The sequence below is a fragment of the Mesoplodon mirus genome (assembly GCF_964341445.2).
Source record: "Mesoplodon mirus genome assembly, chromosome: 2".
Lineage (NCBI taxonomy): Eukaryota > Metazoa > Chordata > Mammalia > Artiodactyla > Ziphiidae > Mesoplodon > Mesoplodon mirus.
In genome coordinates this window covers 79971332-79990061 of record NC_138977.1, presented here as the reverse complement: position 1 = coordinate 79990061, position 18730 = coordinate 79971332, and the positions used below count along the sequence as shown (strand labels likewise).

At 42.2% G+C, this 18730-nt stretch overlaps 1 protein-coding gene across 1 annotated transcript in view; it reads left to right on the top strand.

Annotated features, from left to right (window-relative positions):
* The window catches only part of RELL1 (RELT like 1), a 63084-nt gene that overhangs the window by 12902 nt on the left and 31452 nt on the right, over positions 1–18730 (top strand). Inside the window, exon 2 of the mRNA XM_082611493.1 lies at positions 17682–17903. Coding sequence (XP_082467619.1) covers positions 17682–17903 — 222 coding nt within the window. The remainder of the gene's footprint in view (positions 1–17681; positions 17904–18730) is intronic.

Sequence of the window (18730 nt, the reverse complement as noted above, 5' to 3'; positions counted from 1 at the left end):
TCAGTCGGTGGAAATATCTAGTATGTAAGTATTATGGATTGCAGTTATAGGTAGTCTCCTCACTAAGGGATTTTCAGTGCTTTGGTTTACCTCCACAGCATTAATATTACTATTAGGATAAACCACAGGAAATTACCAATACTACTGTTCTGACCTACAGTGACAACAGTTTCATATGGTTCAAACTTAATAGGAATTAAGTTCTTATTGACTTTCTATCTGCAGTTAAAAAAAAAAAAACAACTGTCGTGACTGCCATCAAGACATTTAAGGGACTTCCCTGGTGGTCCAGTGGCTAAGACTCCGCGCTCCCAACGCAGGCGGCCCGAGGTTCGATCCCTGGTCAGGGAACTAGATGTCACATGCCACAGCTAGCATGCCAGCAACTAAGATATCCTGCATTCCGTAAGGAAGATCCTGCACACGACGACGAAGATCCCATGTGCCGCAACTAGGACCCGGCGCAGCCAAATAAATAAATATTTTAAAAAAAAAGACATTTGAGAAAATACTAAAAGGCAAAAGAGAAAAAAATATATACTCCCAAGTTCCACCAACAAAAGATACAAAATACTAAAAAGAAAATAAAAATAACTTGTAATCTCACTACTAGAGATAACAGGCAATAGAGCATAGAGTATGGGGCTCTGGAGCCAGGCTGCCTGGATTAAAATCTCACCTCTGCTATTTGCTAGCTGTGTGACCTGGTATAAGTTACTTGACCGCTCTGTGCCATAGTTTTGTGTAAACATTTTGGTACTTTTCCTTTCAAAAAACTGAGATGGGACTTCCCTGGTGGCACAGTGGTTAAGAATCTGCCTACCAATGCAGGGGACATGGGTTCGAGCCCTGGTCCGGGAAGATCCCACATATGCCACAGAGCAACTAAGCCCATGCGCCACAACTTCTGAGCCTGCGCTCTAGAGCCCATGAGCCACAACTACTGAGCCCGCGAGCCACAACTACTGAAGCCCTCGCGCCTAGAGCCCGTGCTCCGCAGCAAGAGAAGCCACTGCAATGAGAAGCCCTCTCACCGCAACGAAGAGTAGCCCCCACTCGCCGCAACTAGAGAAAGCCCATGCGCAGCAATGAAGACCCAACGCAGCCAAATAAATAAATTAAAAAAAAAGTTTGTCTCAATAAAACTGAGATCATGTTAGCTCAAAATACTGCTTTGTGTTTATTTCTTCACTTAACATTTTTTATTAACAATTTTGATCATTTTGGGAAAGGGATATGGCAAATCCTATCCCTTCATACAAATAGTTTCTATTGTTGCAAAACAAAGGGAAGTTTAGGATTTTCAATAAGTAATCAGCAATTTCAACAGTGTGGAGTGTAGATCAGATGGCTTTTTGATTTTGTTTCTTATAATGGTAGCAGGATTTTTTCTTTTGAAATAGGTAGTTAATGCCAAAAAAATAGATAAATTGACCTGGAGAGACTATAACTTAAATGCACCTTCTCTTCCCAATAGTTGACTCCCTAGGGAAAACCATTCTCTCATTCTAGGTTTCTTATTGAAATAGACGAGTAATGATTACTCACAGATTATTCTACTCAAGACACTAACTCAACATAGAGATGAGCTATGGATAATCCCATTTTGTGGAACTTTACTGAATATCAAAACTGGTAACTCACACAGGCAATTGAGCACAGAGTATGGGGCTCTGGAGCCAGGCTGCCTGGATTAAAATCTCACCTCTGCTACTTGGCTAGCTGTGTGACCTGGTATAAGTTACTTGACCTCTCTGTGCTGTAGTTTTCCTATCTGTAAGATGGGGTTGAAAACAATAGTGCCTACCTCATAGGGTTATTGTAAAGGTTGAACAAGTTCATACCTGTAAAGTGCTTGGAATAGTAATTATTACAAAGTATGCATCAGTACGTGACTAATACTAATAGTATTTTTCTGTGTGTCTTACCCTTGCTACTACCCTTGGTTTTCAGAGTTCTTATTTGAGTTTCAGGCTACTGACGTTCATTTATTCCCCTTAAATCAGGTTCTCTATATCTAGGGTTTTCCTAATTACTTTTGTTTAATCTTGCCTTTGTTTGCCTTTTCCGAAATGGTCTTTATTTTCTATCTTAGTTCCTGTTCCTTTGCTCTCTCTAACAGCCCCAGGGGAGAATTCCCGGCAGAGGACTTCATGACTTCCCCAGGACAGGACCGTGGCCCTCCACATATACCACCTCTGCTCGCCAGTTCCCATATTTGCACGAGGCTGGCCATGTGCCTGTCTAGCAGGAACAATGCCTGACTTAACCTGTGACTAATTGGAAAACCCTGCATTTAGGACTTTTGTAGTTTTCTGTTTAATTGTTACCCCTTCCTGTTCCTGGAAGGAAGAGAAACTGGACTGATGTCAGCGTTATGGGAGCTGCAGACTGGCCCCCGCGGTGCCGCCTTGGGTAGCTGCTCCCTCACCTCCAGGGTTTAAGGTATTTCTCTGCCCCCCACATTTAACTGCCCCTCCAGTTGGGCTCAAGTGCTTCAGTGTCTATTCCTGTCTGTTGGCTTGTGTTCCCAGCTGAGCTGGAAGCTTTGTGAGGATGGCAGTGTTTACATTTATTAGAGCATCACAGCAATGCTAGCTAATGTTTGTTGAGCACTTACTCTGTGCTAGGACCTCGAGTTCATATCATCTTTAAACCCGAGTTCATATCATTACTGCTCAGAAACCGTTCTATTATTATCTGTATTTTAGAGACGAGGAAACTGAGGCACTGGGAAGTTAATAGACTTGCCGGGGTCTCACAGACAGGAAGCAAGAAAAAGCTAGCTTCTGCTTTTTGCCTTCTTTCTTTCTAGGGAGCAGCTTTGGTTGAGAGCTTGGGCCCTGCTTGCAACAGACCTTGGTTCAAATCCTGGCCATTCCCCAGATGAGTGCCCTTGACCTCAATACTTTGTTCTTTAATGTCCCCATTTCTAAGATGGGTTTCATTGCAACACCTATCTAAGAGTCCTGAAGATTAAAAAAAAAAAAAAAAGATAACGCGAGTAAAGACGCCCAGCTCAGAAATAAGCACTCGGTAGAGGTTTGATGCTCTTAGCGATTGGTGGTAGAGTGGTTGAACTCCCAGAGGCCCTGGATGTGGGATGGTGAACCCCCAACACACCCCTGGAGAATCAGTCACTAAATCCCTCTCTCCCTCTGTAGGGCCGGTCACCCGGTAGCTTTCCCTTTTGAAGCCCACCCGGCTTGGCACCAGCCCTAGTTTTTCCCCGTGGGTAGTTTGTGTTGTCTTCTGCATGGTAGAAATTACTTGGCTGTACTCCCACCCTGGCAGGGGCGGGTTGTAGGCAGAAACCGGGGACCTAGCTCCTGGTGGCCTGGTCCTCTGAGTCAGCGCCCTCTCTGTGGAGCTCCAGGGCAGTCACTGGTTCCTAAGGGAACCCCCTCCTCCCTGGGCCCCCCTCTTGCAGTTTCTGCCAGAAATAGACTATCTGGGCCTGTCCTCTCCCCATTTGGTGGTTTTGTCCTGGCACTTGCTGGTTAGCTTCCTCCCGTAGTTTAAATAATTTCTAACCTAGTCCCTGCTTGGCCTCTTGCGAGGAATGTTCAGGAACAGATCGGTTAGGGATTGCATCCCTGTGGAAAGAGGGCAGAGCCTTTGGTGAGGGTATGTCAGCTCTGCTCCTTGACGGACGCGGCAGTGTGGAATATCATGGAGTCCTGTGAAAATCCAGTGGAGGGCCAGTTCCCGAAGCTGGGCTTGGGAGCCTGCTGCCATTCGTGGCCTTCCTTTGAATCTTTGCTAACTGGAACCTTCTGTTGATTTTGATGAGTATAGAGGTTTGCTGGTATATTTACATCTTTTGGAAAGGGCTTACCCAACAAGTGGGTAAACCTATGGGGTGGATCAGTCGTCCAGCTCTGAAAAGAACTTATTTATATACGTTTTTAAAAACTGTCAGCATTTGGCAAATGAAGGTACAAGTGCATTGGACATTGTGTTCCACCAAATCGCATCTTAACAAAACTGCTGATCCAGTTGCAGTGAAAGTGGACACTTGATCAGTAATCGAGGAACCCTTCTGGAAGGATGGAATCTGCTTTCACAATTCACAGGTTGCATGTGACAAAAGTTTAAGGTGCTCCTACTGTGTTCCAGGAACTGTGATAGGGGTTCAGGGTACAATGACAGGACATTCTCCTTGCTACTTGAGGAAACAGGAGTGTTTGGCTTAAATCAGGCTTTTCCTGCAAGTTCTGTCACCCACACTGGGTTTCCTAACGTTGACCACAGTATGCCCCAGAGATGTGCTTGTAGTGAAGTGGGTGGTGGGGGGCTGTCAGTGGCTCTTGAGTGTTGGTTCTTCTGCCTGGCTCATTTCTGTATCTCCCCAGTGAAGTCATGTTAGACCACTGATTTATTTGCAAAATGAGGATCTCATCCACCCTCTTGGCTACTTCCTTGGGATTAGACGTTTCAGATAAGACAATGACAGCGTCAAGTGTCATCTGAGTGGAAACTTTTATATCTTATGTGATGTCTCTAGCTAATAATGTATGTGATTGAAGATTTTCTTTTTCCTTTTCCATTCTTTCTTTCCCTCCCTTCCTTCCTTCCTTCCTTCTTTCTTTCTGAAAGATTTTTAGATGCCATGCAACTAACATTGTTAGCACAAATTATGTTTGTGACAACTATTGAATTGCTTCGAAGTATAATAGTTCGTGAGTAATAATGTGAAAACCTACCTGTGAACAAGATGCTTTTCAATGGATAGAAAAAAGTCTTCCTTTTACTTTCATAATAGTTATGGAGCAGTAAAATAGCATTCTACTTTAGAGTGATCTTTTTCTTTTTGTAGTAGAAATTAATTATTGGGAAATTTTGTGCTGCTGAGAATATTTTAAAACATGAAGTCAATACAAACTTATCTTGCTGTAGCTGACTTTAATACTTTTTCATGAAGATGATTCTTACATTTAACAAGATGCATGCAGATTCCAATGTTTATCACACATGATAGGGTCATTTGGCGAGAGGCACCTTTTTAGTGTTTAAGGGCATTCGGGGGGGTGGATGCAGACCTGGGCTCCAGCCCAACTCTGTGGTCAACTGGTGATGGTTTAACCCACCTGTTTACTGTGAGGCATGTGTCACTTACTAGGTAAAACTGAAAACCAATCTCCACTCTTACAGACGCTGCTAAACAATGTGGATAAGTGTGCAGGGCTCTGGGGTCTCAAGGCTTGGCTTGAATCCTGTCCCACTATATGTTAGGACTTGTTATTGAACCTCCATGGGCCTTATTTTCCTCATCTGCACATGGGGATAATGAGACAACCTACCTTAAGACGTGGAAATGAAATGGAATTGTGCATGAAGCCCTGCAAACACTCGGTAAATGCTGCCCTACAGTTACCTTAACGTAGCAACTCATTCTTTATAACACACCACCTTTAGAAAAGAATCTGAAGTGATTATTAAATTTCTGAAGTCCATTGCTTTGCAGTCATATCAAGCAAATGTCTTTTAAAAAATTCTAATTTTTCTTGAGTTGATGTAATTTACAATTTGAAAGGTGAGGAAGGGTCCACAGTCAAAGTCTCACTCCACTCCTGTCCTCCAGCCACCCACCCACCCCATCTCCAGGAGACTGACAATGCTACAGTAACTAGAGACAAAAAAATCCCCAAATGGACAACACTGAAAATAGCAAGAGAAAGAGGAGAGGCAGAGGAAGGGGTAGGAGAATAGGAAAAGAGGAGGGGGGAGATTCAGCTGGGGTCCAAACTGCTGAGCTCTCCCGGTCCCTGCAGCCCCTTGGGCATCGCCCTCGCTCATACCCCTCTCTGAGGACCACATGATGTGCCCCACCCCTTGGAGTCCCCTTGGGACTCCTCAGCCTTTTCTGTCTTAGAGGCATGGTGGGTGACTTCCTGGCCTGTGTCCCAATGCAGACACTGGCAAGCTGACCTTGCCCCTTGTGGGGTGAGCTCAGGTCAGATGAGCCTTCTGTGTCATCTGAATGCAAACCACTGTTTGAGGTATTCTGGAAGATTCAAGAAGAGTCCAGAAGTTGAGATCCTTGACTTCTCAAAATACTGGTGTCCTAACTGAATCCCTTCCCAAGGAGTAGCTGTGGGGCTGTAGCTCTTTTCTGTTTTTTTCAGTCTTTTGGTGCTCTTGAAGAATTGGTAAATCCAAGACAGTTGTGGAGAATGCTAGGGACTTTCTCTTACTCTGCAAAGTTAGTTTTCCCCTTCTAGTCTAAATGGAAGCCTGAGATGGTAAATATTTATAGTTTCCATCGTAATTTTTTTGTCTTTGTTTCATTATATTGACATCACCCCAGTTTCAGTTCTTTATTCTGGTAGCTACCTGGGGTTCAGGAGTAATTCAGTTTTGTCCCACAGCCTCCTGCCTGTCAAGAATGTTTGTTCTATTTTGTCCAGCCAAATTAAGTTTTTCTTTTGAAACCTAATATAAAGTCCTTTTTCTTCCTGGATCCACACTAATTACTTCCCTTCTCAACTCCTATGGTACTTATACAAAGAAACTGCAGCTTAGGGAAGGGTTGTGCTCCAGACATTCCTTTTTGAGTAATTGGGTTGGAAATTGAAATGCATTTTCCCATTAAAAATAATAATTAGGCTCCCATAAAAGGTATTTAAAAAATAACAAAGTGAGTCTTAGTGAACTTTTATTACAGAAGAGTTGAAAGAATAGTAAAGTGGACTGCTGTATACTAACCACTTGGTTTCAATATTTTGTCAGATTCACTTGCTCACCCTATGTATCTATCTGCCCATCCACACATCCACATACCTCTATCTACCTACATTTTTTGCTGAACTATTTGAAATCAAGTTGCAGACAGTGTTACATTTCACCCTAAATCCCTCTGCCATCATCTTGTAGGATTAAGGACTTCCTTCAACATAACTGCAATACCATGATCATAGCTAAAAAAATAAACAATAAATTTGTATTACTGTCTATGCCATTTTCCTGTTCACCTCAAAATATCCTTTATTGCTGTTTAAAAATTTTTATTATTGTTTAGAATTTGGAATCAGGCTCCAATCAAGGTTTACTAACTGCATTTTGTCCTATTAGTTTCTAACAAAAGCTATTTGAAGCCACATTTAGCCAAGTACTGGGGGAGGGGAGGAACTTTCTTGGGCACAGGTAGTATGTTGAAATCTTTGTGTACTCGTCCCTCCGTGTTTTCCTCTCCCACACTTAATGCCTGTCTCCAGATCCTGGGGTGCTCCTGCTGTCCTGAGCTCTCCATTTTGGCCAGATCCCCAGCCCCAGGGTACAGGGACCTCTTAGCCAAATGCATCTGTAAATCAGGGGTTCATAGCCGGACATTGCTGATTTATGCATGTTTTGCTGGGGAAACTTTCTGGGCCTCCATCTGTTCCCCTAGTGGTTTTTGCTGTCCAGTATCAAGAGTTTTCCAGCATCAGGGGAGCATTTCAAGGAATTTGACAAGATAGAGGTAACTGAGTAGCTGTATGCTTTGGGAGGGACTTTGTATCATGGGTGAGTAGACTCTGGGCAGGTGGGTCCTGTCTGGATGTCCCTCCCTGCCTAGTCACAGCTGTGGAGTTGGGGAGGGTGGGACTGTAGCAGCTGCTTATCTGGGAGTCATTTGGGAGTTGGCAGCTGCCTGAAGTTCCACTACAAAGTTTAGCACTTATTTATATACTGACTTCCATTGTTTTCCAGTTTCCATATAAGCTCGTTTGTTCTCTTCATACATTTTAAGTTTTTAAAATTTGGGCAAATGCTGTGTCTCAATCACTGGCTCTGGGGGAATATCTTAAAAGCTCTATGATTTCGGTTATCCCCACAGCTAAAACCAGAAACAGTTTGGAGATGATTTTGTTTTGTGGAGTTTGCTTTGCATTCTCCCCTTTCATTCGTGTACATAATTGATTTAAAATGTGTTTAAACAATTAGCTTAATAAAGGGGGTTGTTTTCCAGGAGCTAATAGATCTTAGCTCTGCCAGAGTAGGATTGAGAGGCTCTGTCCTGAAACAGTATCTGCCTGGGATTTCCTCCGGGCTCTTACCAGTTTTCAGCCATGTGACCCTGGGCAAGTGACATACCCTCCCTAACCTCCAGCTTCTCTCTCTAAAATAATAATACCCACCTCATAGGGTTGTGACCGTCAGAAACCCTTGGGGCCCATGGCCTAAACTCTAAATATGTAAGTCCCCCTCGAGAGATCTAATCAAATATATTAATGATTATGCAGCAGACTCAGCGGAATAGGGGTTGTAAATAGCCTCACATCAGATCAGAACAGGTTTTGCTACCAATGAATTTGTCAGATTTGGTTTTGCTATGAAATGAGGTATAAAACTTTTTGTTTCAGAGTTTTTTGGGTTTTGCCTTGTGGACACGGGAGGGTGGGCTTGTGTTTTCCTCTCCAGTAGCATCAACCCAGAGTGAATGTGGAGATAGGGCTGGAAAAGGTTGGGGAGTATGGAATTTTGAGAACCAGGAAGGACATTGGTTCTAGCACATAATTTTCTTTTAAAGGGTTAATAATTTTCTTTTCTTTTTAAATATTTATTTATTTATTTGGTTGCACTGGGTGTTAGTTGTGGCTCGAGGGCTCTGTAGTTGTGGCATGCGAACCCTTAGTTGCAGCATGCATGAGGGATCTAGTTTCCTGACCAGGGATCAAACCCGGGCCCCCTGCATTGTGAGCGTGGAGTCTTTTCCATTGCACCACCAGGGAAGTCCAGCACATAATTTTTCAGCTGAGCAAACCAAGGTGCAGAGGGGTGAAGGGACTTGTTTAGTATCACAGAGGTAGCTGGGGACAAAGCTGGAGGAAGAAAAACCCCCTTTAGAGAAATGCATATCTAGCCATCTTGTCAGTAATCTAAATCAAAAATAGACTACTTTTGGGTACTGTGATTTGAATGTTTGCTGAAAAAAATAGGGTGTGTATCTGTGTGTTTAAAAGCAAGGTTCCAGCCAAGCTTAGTGGGTTATCTACTTACCAGCCAAGTACTTTTCCCATCACAGAGTTGTTGGGTTATTGCTGGGAAACCCTAGCTTCTGAGAATGTACACCCTTTCCGGATAGGAGAGGAAGAATTGCTATCAGAACCATCAAAATGCTCTTGGCCCTGGTTGGAACAAAGCTGCTTGAGAGAAGTCACAAGGGCCTCCCTATCTGGAGTCTCAGGTTATTACCGTCATCCCCATTATGTGTATTTTAGCAACCCTCGAGCTATGCCCACTGGGTTTGAGGAATGCCATTTATGCGCCATTTCTTCTCAGCTCCTCTGACCATTGGGGTCAGTTGGAAATGTAAGTGTTACTTGGAAACCAAGCTAGAAAACTGCTTTTGATTTTTTGGGTTGACTTCGAGCCATTCCTCATACCTCTTCCTCAGTTTCTTGCTGTCTTAATGTTTTTTATATAACATCTTCTTTTGCGACTTTGTCAATAGGATCTTGGCAAAACACAGTACGTAGTGGGTCTTCAAAATATGGTGAATTAACCAAACCTGACTGGGTCTAAGAAAAATGCTAAGGATTTTGATAACCGCTGGCTTTTGCTGGCCCTGTTTTACTTGTAATGTGGAGGGGAATCACTTTTATCAGTCAGAGCTGAGAACTCTCTGTTTCTATGGCGCTTGCTGTGTGCAGAGGATACTGGAGATGGGGTGATGGGCTTGTTTTGAAGAGGCTGAGGGCCCCGAGGTTGTGGTCTGCATAAGGTGGGCTGTGATTTGGGAGTTGGAAGGGAGGTCAGAGAGGGGGGACAAATAGAGTTTTGCAGTTGTTCATCGGGTAAGCTGCTCTGAGGTGTGGTGGTGGGCATTTTCAAAACATCCTCCTTCCTGCTGTGCTAATTGGAATCTGTAGTTTTGCGATTTGGGGAGCCTTTAATCTAAGTTGTGAAATATGAGAGCAAACCAGCATTTAGCATTTTAACAGAAGAGTTGGTAAATGATGACCTCAGGTCAAGTAGGAGAAAGCAGCGTCCAAGCAGGCAGGATCCAGCCTGCCTGGTTTGAATCCAGCCACTGACAGGGAGCAGCTCTGTGACCTTGGGAAGGCTCCTTGACCTTTCTGTGCTTCCTTTCCACATCTGTGACGTGGGGAGAATACCAGTAACTATGTCATGTTTATTGTGAAGATTCACTGCTTGGCTTAGTGCTGGGTTGCAAATGCTCCATAAATGTGGTCTTGCTTATTGTTAGTAGTCACAGAGGTATATAAATTAGTCTGAGCCAGACTTCCATCACTTCTGGAACCCTCCCACCTGAAGCCATCCCCTTCCTGCCTCTGGTTCAGCCTACTTTCCATTCTGACCCTGATCCCTGGTGTCTGATTCCCTTGGGTCTCTTATTCTCTTTCCTGCTCAGGTGGCCCACCCTGCATGAGTTAGCCCAGTTACAGGTTTGGGGTGCACATCTCAGCTGTGCCCCGAATGGCTTTGCAGTCCTTTCACTGGCCTCTCACATTCCTCCTGTCTCTCCACTAAGTCTCACTGTCTCCGTAAGCCCCTCTTCTGCCCCGGCCCCTCTAGTTCTCAAGAGATGCCATCTCTCGTCTTCAGGCGTCTGTTCGCTCACCTTCCCTCCATCCACCGTAAAGAACAAACTCGTGGACACCCTGCCTCAGGACGAAGTATCTTTTTTCCTATTCAAGTTTTTAATCCGTCTCCTTTTTGCTCCTTGTCTTCTGCATGTAAATGAACATGTTGGTTTCAGTCACTTAAAAAAAATTCAAAACTCCAAATAAAAATTTCTTCCCTTCACGCTGAAAGTGAACTCCCTTACCCTTAATGCCCATAGTGGGCCTCTGGAAAGAGCAAACTGAGCTGTTTCTGCTCTTCAGCCCAGGGAATCTAGCCTCACCTTCTGGTCTATGAAAAACTGGTCCCTCCAAGGCCACAAAGATCTCCTGCCAACCGTTTTTTCCTTCCTATTTTATTTTATTTATTTTTTCATTTTATGTATGATGTATGTATGTAGTTTAGGATTTTAAAGATTATTTTAGGATTTTAAGTTACTTCAAGAAACTATGGGGAAACAAAGGGAGCAAAGTGCAACAAGGGGAAAGTTAAAAAAATTCCAAGTTACTTCCTGATTCAGCAACTAAAGGCTTTCCATGTGTTCTTTGGAACGTCTATGTGGCCCAATTTGTCTGAGTTTTTCTCAATTCTCTTTCTAAAGATTCTTCTTAGGGTGTTTCTCTCTTTCTTTCTTTTTTTTTTTTTTTTTGATTGTGATAAGAACACTTAACATGAGAATTACCCTCTTAACAAATTTTTAAGTGTACAATACGGTATTGTTAACCGAGGGCACAATGCTGTACAGCAAATATCTGGAACTTATTCATCTTGCATAACTGAAACTTTATCTCCGTGGAATAGCAAGTGCCCCCCACCCCCACCCCGCCAAAGTTGGCTCCTGGCAACCACCATTCTACTCTCTTTTTATGAATTTGACTATTTTAGATGCCTCATTTAAGTGGAATCATGTAGTATTTGTCTTTCTGTGACTGGCTTATTTCACCTGCCATAATGTCTTCCAGGTCCATCTTTGTTGTCCTTTATGGCAGGATTTCCTCCTTTCTTTTTTTCGTTTTACATTTTTATTGGAGTATAATTGCTTTACAATGGTGTGTTAGTTTCTGCTTTATAACAAAGTGAGTCTGTTATACATATACATATGTCCCCATATCTCCTCCCTCTTGCGTCTCCCTCCCTCCCACTCTCCCTATCCCACCCTCTAGGTGGTCACAAAGCACCGAGCTGATCTCCCTGTGCCATGAGGCTGCTTCCCACTAGCTATCTATTTTGTGTTTGGTAGTGTATATATGTCCATGCCTCTCTCTCGCTTTGTCACAGCTTACCCTTCCCCCTCCCCATATCCTCAAGTCCATTCTCTAGTAGGTCTGTGTCTTTATTCCTGTCTTACCCCTAGGTTCTCCATAACATTTTTTTTCTTAAACTCCATATATATGTGTTAGCATACGGTATTTGTCTTTCTCCTTCTGACTTACTTCACTCTGTATGACAGACTCTAGGTCTATCCACCTCATTACAAATAGCTCAAGATTTCCTCCTTTTTTAAAGCTGAATGGGATTCGATTATATGTATATGTCACATTTCTTTATCCTCTCAACCATCAGCGAACATTTAGGTTGTTCCCATGTCTTGGCTATCATAAATAATGCTGCAGAGAACATGGGAGTGCAGCTATCTCTTCAAGATCCTGATTTCATTCCTTTTGGATAGATACCCAGAAGTGAAATTGCTGCATCATTTGGTAGTTCTATTTTTAGTTTTTTTGAGGAAGCTCTATACTGTTTTCCATAGTGGATATACCATTTTATGTTTCCTTCCTATTTTAGCTCCTCTCTCTTGAAGCATCTGACCTAGCTGACTGCTGATTCCTTCTGGAAACTTCTTCTCTGTTCTAAGGTAGAACGCTGGCTTCTCTTCCTCAGGTCCTCATGGAGTAGATCCAGTTGCTCAATGGATATTTCCATCTGGATGTCTCCGTGCTTACCTCTATCACTACATGTTCAAAACTGAACATGTGCTATTGTCTTCTCCATGCAAGTATATTAGCTAGGGCCCCTGAAACAAAGTACCACAAACTGGGTGACTTAAAAAGGAGAAATTTATTGTCTCACTGTTCTGTAGGCTAGAAGTCCAAGATCAGGGTCAGCAGGGTTTCTTCTCCTGAGGGCTGTGAGAAAGAATCTGTTCAGTGCTTCTCTTCTAGATTCTGATGGTTCGCTGGCAATCTTTGATGTTCCTTGGCTTCTATAAAGCATCATCCTGATCTCTGCCTTTATCTTCACATGGTGTTTTTACTTTGTGCTTGTCTGCCTCCAAATTTCCCTTTTTTTAAAGGACAGCAGCCATATGGGATTAGGGCCCACCCTAATGACTTCATTTTATACCTTTGTAAAGACCCTATGTCCTAATATAGTCACATTCTGAGGTACTTGGGGTTAGGACTTCAACATATGAATTGGGGGTGAGGCAAAATTCAACCCATAGCACCATGCAGACTTGATTTTTTTTTCAGGTACTTCTCATCTCAATGAATGGCACCAATGTCACCATGTTACTCAAGCAGAAACTTGGGAATCATCCTTATCAAATCACGTGCCTTTATATTAACCTAGCATCTAGAGCTTGTAGAACTTGGAGGCACAATTTTGGAATAGAAACCATAGCATCTAACAGGTTTACAAAGGGATCTGTGACTCCCAAATGGCTGACAACCTCTGCTCTGTATCTTTTTTTTTTTTAAGTGTCTACAGCCTTGGTACAAAAGTAATACATACATAAGGATTTTGGAAAACTACAGAAAAGCATAAAAATAAAATTAGTAATTATCCTATTATTCAATTACCCAGAATCACTTATTATTTGGGTCATTTCTCATACATTTTATGCCTTCATGCATTTTTTTTTTTTTTTACTAGTTGGAGCATACTGTATGTAAGATTTTGAATCCAACTTTTTAAAATTCAACACTGAATCATGTGTGTTCCCATATCTTCACAAAATCTTCATAAATAGTTTAAAATGGTGTGTGTTATTTCATCAAATGGATAGATAATGATTGACTTAGATATTTAATATTATCCCATTGTCAAATATGCAGGTCGTTGCTGTTTTTTGACTTTTATAAATAATGCTATGACAACCTTTACTATTAATTTGGACTCAAATAAATATTTTTTTCAGAATTCAAGTATGAGTCAGCAGGGGATAAAGAAGAAAGGTGGACACAGTATCTCTAAGCAAATTATTAGTGTAAATTGAAGGAAAGCTAAGCCTACCTAAGTTAACAAATATCTTAGGCATTAATTATGAGTAGTTACTATGTGATTTAAAAGTTATTCTTAATTAAATTGTTCAGGTAGATCACAGTAGAGTCTCCAGTCAACATTTTGCTCTTCAGTGATTCTTTATAGTCTATAACAAGATTGTACAATATAAATTTTGGCAATGATGGAAATGTTCTTCATCTGACCTGTCCAATATGGAAGCAATTAGCCATTAGCTCAATGTGACTATTGAACACTTGAAAAGTGGTTAGTCCAACTGAGGAACTGAATTTTAAATTTTCTTTATTTTTAATTAATTTAAATTTAAATAGCTATTCGTGGTTAGTGGTTACCATATTGGATAGTGCAGTTCTATCAGGGTGATGACTAAACACTTTTATAGTGCTTATCTTTTCCTACATACCCTTTGAAGTGTTTTACATATTAATGTATTTAATCCTCACAATGACTTTAGGAAGTAGTCTTCCAGTTACTATTGCTATATAAAAAATTACCACAAAATTTAGTGGCTTAAAACAATAACAATCATTTATTTTGCCTGTGAATCTACAATTTGGGCAGGGTTCATCAGAAATGGCTCATCTTTGCTCCATGCAGCATCAACTGAGGTTATAGAGTCTACTTCTAAGATATCTCAATTACATAGTTGTCATGTTGATGACTATTATTGGTTTTTCTTCTTGGGGCAGCTGGGGTTTCCTCACAGCATGGTGGCTGGCTTCCAAAAGCAAGTGTCCCAAGAGACAGGAAGTGGAAGCTGTCAGTTTCTTAAGGCCTGGGACTTAGAAACGGACAAAATATCACTTCCAACATATTCTGTTGGTCAGGCAAAGCACAGAATATATCTTCAAGGGGAGGAGATATAGACCTCACCTCTCCATGGGAGCAGTGCCAAAGAATTTGGGGACATGTTTTAAAGTCATCATAGAAAGGTACAATCATTTTGATTCTGTTTTACAGATGAGGAAACTGAGCACCTAGCAGTTAAAAAACTTGCCCAAGGTGACATGCCTAGTAAGTGGCCAAGCTGTTATTTATGCCAGGCAGTCTGACCTTTTTTTAACTACCGTGCATCTCTGTAATTCATGTTTCACTAATTTAGATTCATATCTTCTTCAGTTTTTTCCATGGTGCAATAATTATGAGATTAAATGACTGCTATATGTTTATAAATCACAAACTGTAAATACATAGTATTTGCAAGGGTTTGCTAGATGTCAAATTAATGGTGAACACACATTCTTAACCACCTGATTCAGGAGGAGCTGTTTGGCTCCAGTTTGGAGCCCCTCTGCTTTCATCTCTGTTTATAGTGCTTCCCAAAGAGAATTTATTATCATCTCCAGATTGAAACAGACCACAATTCTGAGTAAAACTCTTTCAGTCTTAGCATGTTGCCTGCTTTACCTATTCCTGTTGCATGGCATATGTGTTTTTAAAAAGGAATTAATAAATAACACACTTAGAATTATAAAAGGAGTTGAATATTCTGTTTTTTACTGAAAGTAAGTCTTGAGGTTAAACCCTAATTTAGATGATATATTTGCATATGTTTAGGGAAGTGTGTGTGTGTGTGTATTCTCTTATTTATTTATTCATTCATTTATTAATTATATTGATTCTTGGAAGAGAAATCAGAAAAAATATATAGATTATGCCAAATTCTAGAGGTTGCATGATAAAATAATGAATGTAACCTTTTACAACCTGAGAAACCAGCAATTTCCTTTCATGTTCAAAGATAATGGATAGTTCCATGCGAAAGAGAGAGAGCCTTTTGTCCTGTGGCCTCTGTTTGATACTATTTGCTGCAGTAAAGAAATGTGGTCACTTCACACCTAATCTTTGTCCCCATGTAATCATTACAACACAGGGGTATTTTTTGTTTTTTTTTTTTCATCAAAATACTCTTGAGAGAGTTTATAGTTAAATGCATCTAGCTTTCCAGTTTCTGGGTTTCTCAAGCAATATGTGTGAATCTCCATGATGTAGAAAAGCTTATTTTATTACTTCAGAATCTGAGTATCCTAAATAATGAGACTTCACTTCAGTGAAATCCCACATTTTTCTTTAGTCCACATCCTACCTGACCCACTCCTTTGTTTTTGTTTTTTTTGAAATATGTATTTATTTGTTGGGTTGCGCTGGGTCTTAGTTGCGGCAGGCAGGCTCAATAGTTGTGGCATGCATGTGGGGTCTAGTTCCCTGACCAGGGATCGAACCTGGGCCCGCTGCATTGGGAGCGTGGAGTCTTATCCACTGTGCCACCAGGGAAGTCCCTTCTCCTTTGTTTGATAACTCCCTTCTCATTTTATGTGTGTGAATTGGTATTTTGTTGATTTTCCACACAGTCGGCTCTTTCTCCGTTGTCTTAACTGGCTGTATCTTATGATTGTACGAGCCGAGCTCACTGTTTTTCCCTCTCACTCCTTCATAGATGTGACTCAGTTCCCCATATATGGGAACCTCTTGGGAGCCTACGTAGCATGCTCTTGGGCCCAGATATCTGGCTGCCTCTGGTGTAAGACCATGTGGCTTTTTTTTTTTTTTTTTTTTTTTCGTGGTATGCGGGCCTCTCACTGTTGTGGCCTCTCCCGCTGGGGAGCACAGGCTCCGGACGCGCCCGCTCAGCGGCCATGGCTCACGGGCCCAGCCGCTCCGCGGCATGTGGGATCCTCCCAGACCGGGATACGAACCCGTGTCCCCTGCATCGGCAGGCGGACTCTCAACCACTGCGCCACCAGGGAAGCCCCATGTGGCATTTTGACTTGTCCAAAAGCAAATGTCTCCTTCTCTCCCAAAGATGCCCCCTTCCCAGCTGCCCCATTTTTGAAGTCATAAAATAGGTCCCCACTATTACTGTTTCTTTTAGTGCCCCATGCATACCTTCCTCAGCCTTTCTCCCAATCTCTCATGCCTGCCCAGGTGTTCACTTGTTTAGTGCCTGTTTCCAATACTACCCTGCAAGCTCCAAGGTGGCGTTGGTCATGCTGCGTTATTTTCCACTCTCTCTCCAGCTCCCAGCTGGTGCTTTTCACATAATGGGCATGCCATAAATGCTAATTTGGGATAGTAAACAAATAAACAAATACATGTGCTTCCATTTTTATGTTTGTATCCCTGGGCCAAAACTTGATGCATTTTTCTCTCTTTTTTCATACACTAGATCTGTCAATTTACTAAATCTTTCTGGGACATACACTCCATGAGGACAGGGATCTTTGTTTTGCTCGGTGGTATGTCCCAGATGCCTAGAATGGTGCCTGGCATGTAGTTGAGCCAAGCTGAGCATTTACTATATTGTAGAAATGGTTCTGGATGTTTTACATGTATTAATTTATTTCATCTTCATAACAAGCCTAGAAGGGTGGGTAGCTACTGTTAGTGTGCCTATTTTACAAGAAACCAAGGCATGGAGATTAAGTCATTGTCCAGCGTCACACAGCTGCTAAGTGGTAGAGCCAGGATGTGACCACACGTCTCCTGAGTCTGTGCTCTTACCTACTAAGTAGTCTGCTGTGATACCACCTAGTGATGGTGTGTTTGCTCTGTGTGGACCCGTCACTGAAACTCTACATTCACTCCATGCTGTGTAGGTACTCTTTTAGATGAAGAAGCAGAGGCTGGTTTGGAGAGGATTAAAAAGAATTACCCAGGGTGGGACCCAGGTTCTGAGTAGCAGGGACAGGATGGGAACTCAAGACTGTTTCAGCACAAGCCTGTGTGCCTGTCCTGCCAGACCTGCCAGTCTCTGCGTGGCCCGTGGTTTTGGAAGCAGACTCACATTTAACAGGAACATTTCCCAAGGTTGTCAGATTTTCCTTGTCCCCAGTAGACGTCTGATGCAGCTGTGTATGTTTCTTCCTCAGACAATGATGGCAGCCACCCATTACACTCCAGAACTGAGACGACGCCCTCACCCACGAACAATGGAAATGGACACCCAGAATACATTGCGTACGCGCTTGTCCCTGTGTTCTTCATTATGGGTCTCTTCGGCGTCCTCATCTGCCACCTGCTTAAGAAGAAAGGCTATCGTTGTACAACAGAAGCTGAGCAAGACATGGAAGAAGAAAAGGTTGAAAAGATAGGTAAATAACCTGGATTCTTTTTACGGGAATCTGAGTGCAGACGATTTTTAAATCAGAAACCAGTAATGTCTATTTTCCATCTCTATAAGGCAAATGATCCATCTTTTTTTAATATATTGACATTACGTAAATTTAAAGTGTACAACACGTTAATCGGATACATTTGCATATTGTAATATGATTGCCATTGTAGCGATATTTAGCACCTCTATCACAGTACGTAATTGTCATTTCTTTTTAGTGGCGGGAATCATTAAGTTCTAGTCTCTTAGCAGGTTTGATGATTATAATACAATATTGTTGCCTATATTCACTATACTGTGCATTCGATCTCTAGGGCTTATTTACTATTTGTTCTAAGTTTGTACCCTTAAGCAACATCTGCCCTATTGTAACCGAAGGTGGCGTCTGGCTGCTCGCTGCTCAAAAGCCAATAAAGAGGCAACGTTGGTGGTTTATTTTGGGTGCTGGCAACCCGGGGGGAGGGGGAGAGGGTGAATGGACTCCTGTCCAAAGGCTGACTACCCCCCGCCCCCGACAATCAGGGGGCAAAAGAGCTTTTACAGACGAAGGGAGGGAGCTACATGCAGAAACAGCAGTCAGCTCTGACAGTCATCTTGAAATTGGTCATGTGGTGGTCTGACCAGTGTCATCTTGATTGTTTTTTTGTTTTGTATTTTTATAAATTTATTTATTTTATTCATTTATTTCTGTCTTCCTTGGGTCTTCGTTGCTGTGTGCGGGCTTTCTCTAGTTGCGGCGAGAGGGGGCTACTCTTCGTTGTGGTGCGCAGGCTTCTCATTGCGGTGGCTTCTTTTGTTGGGGAG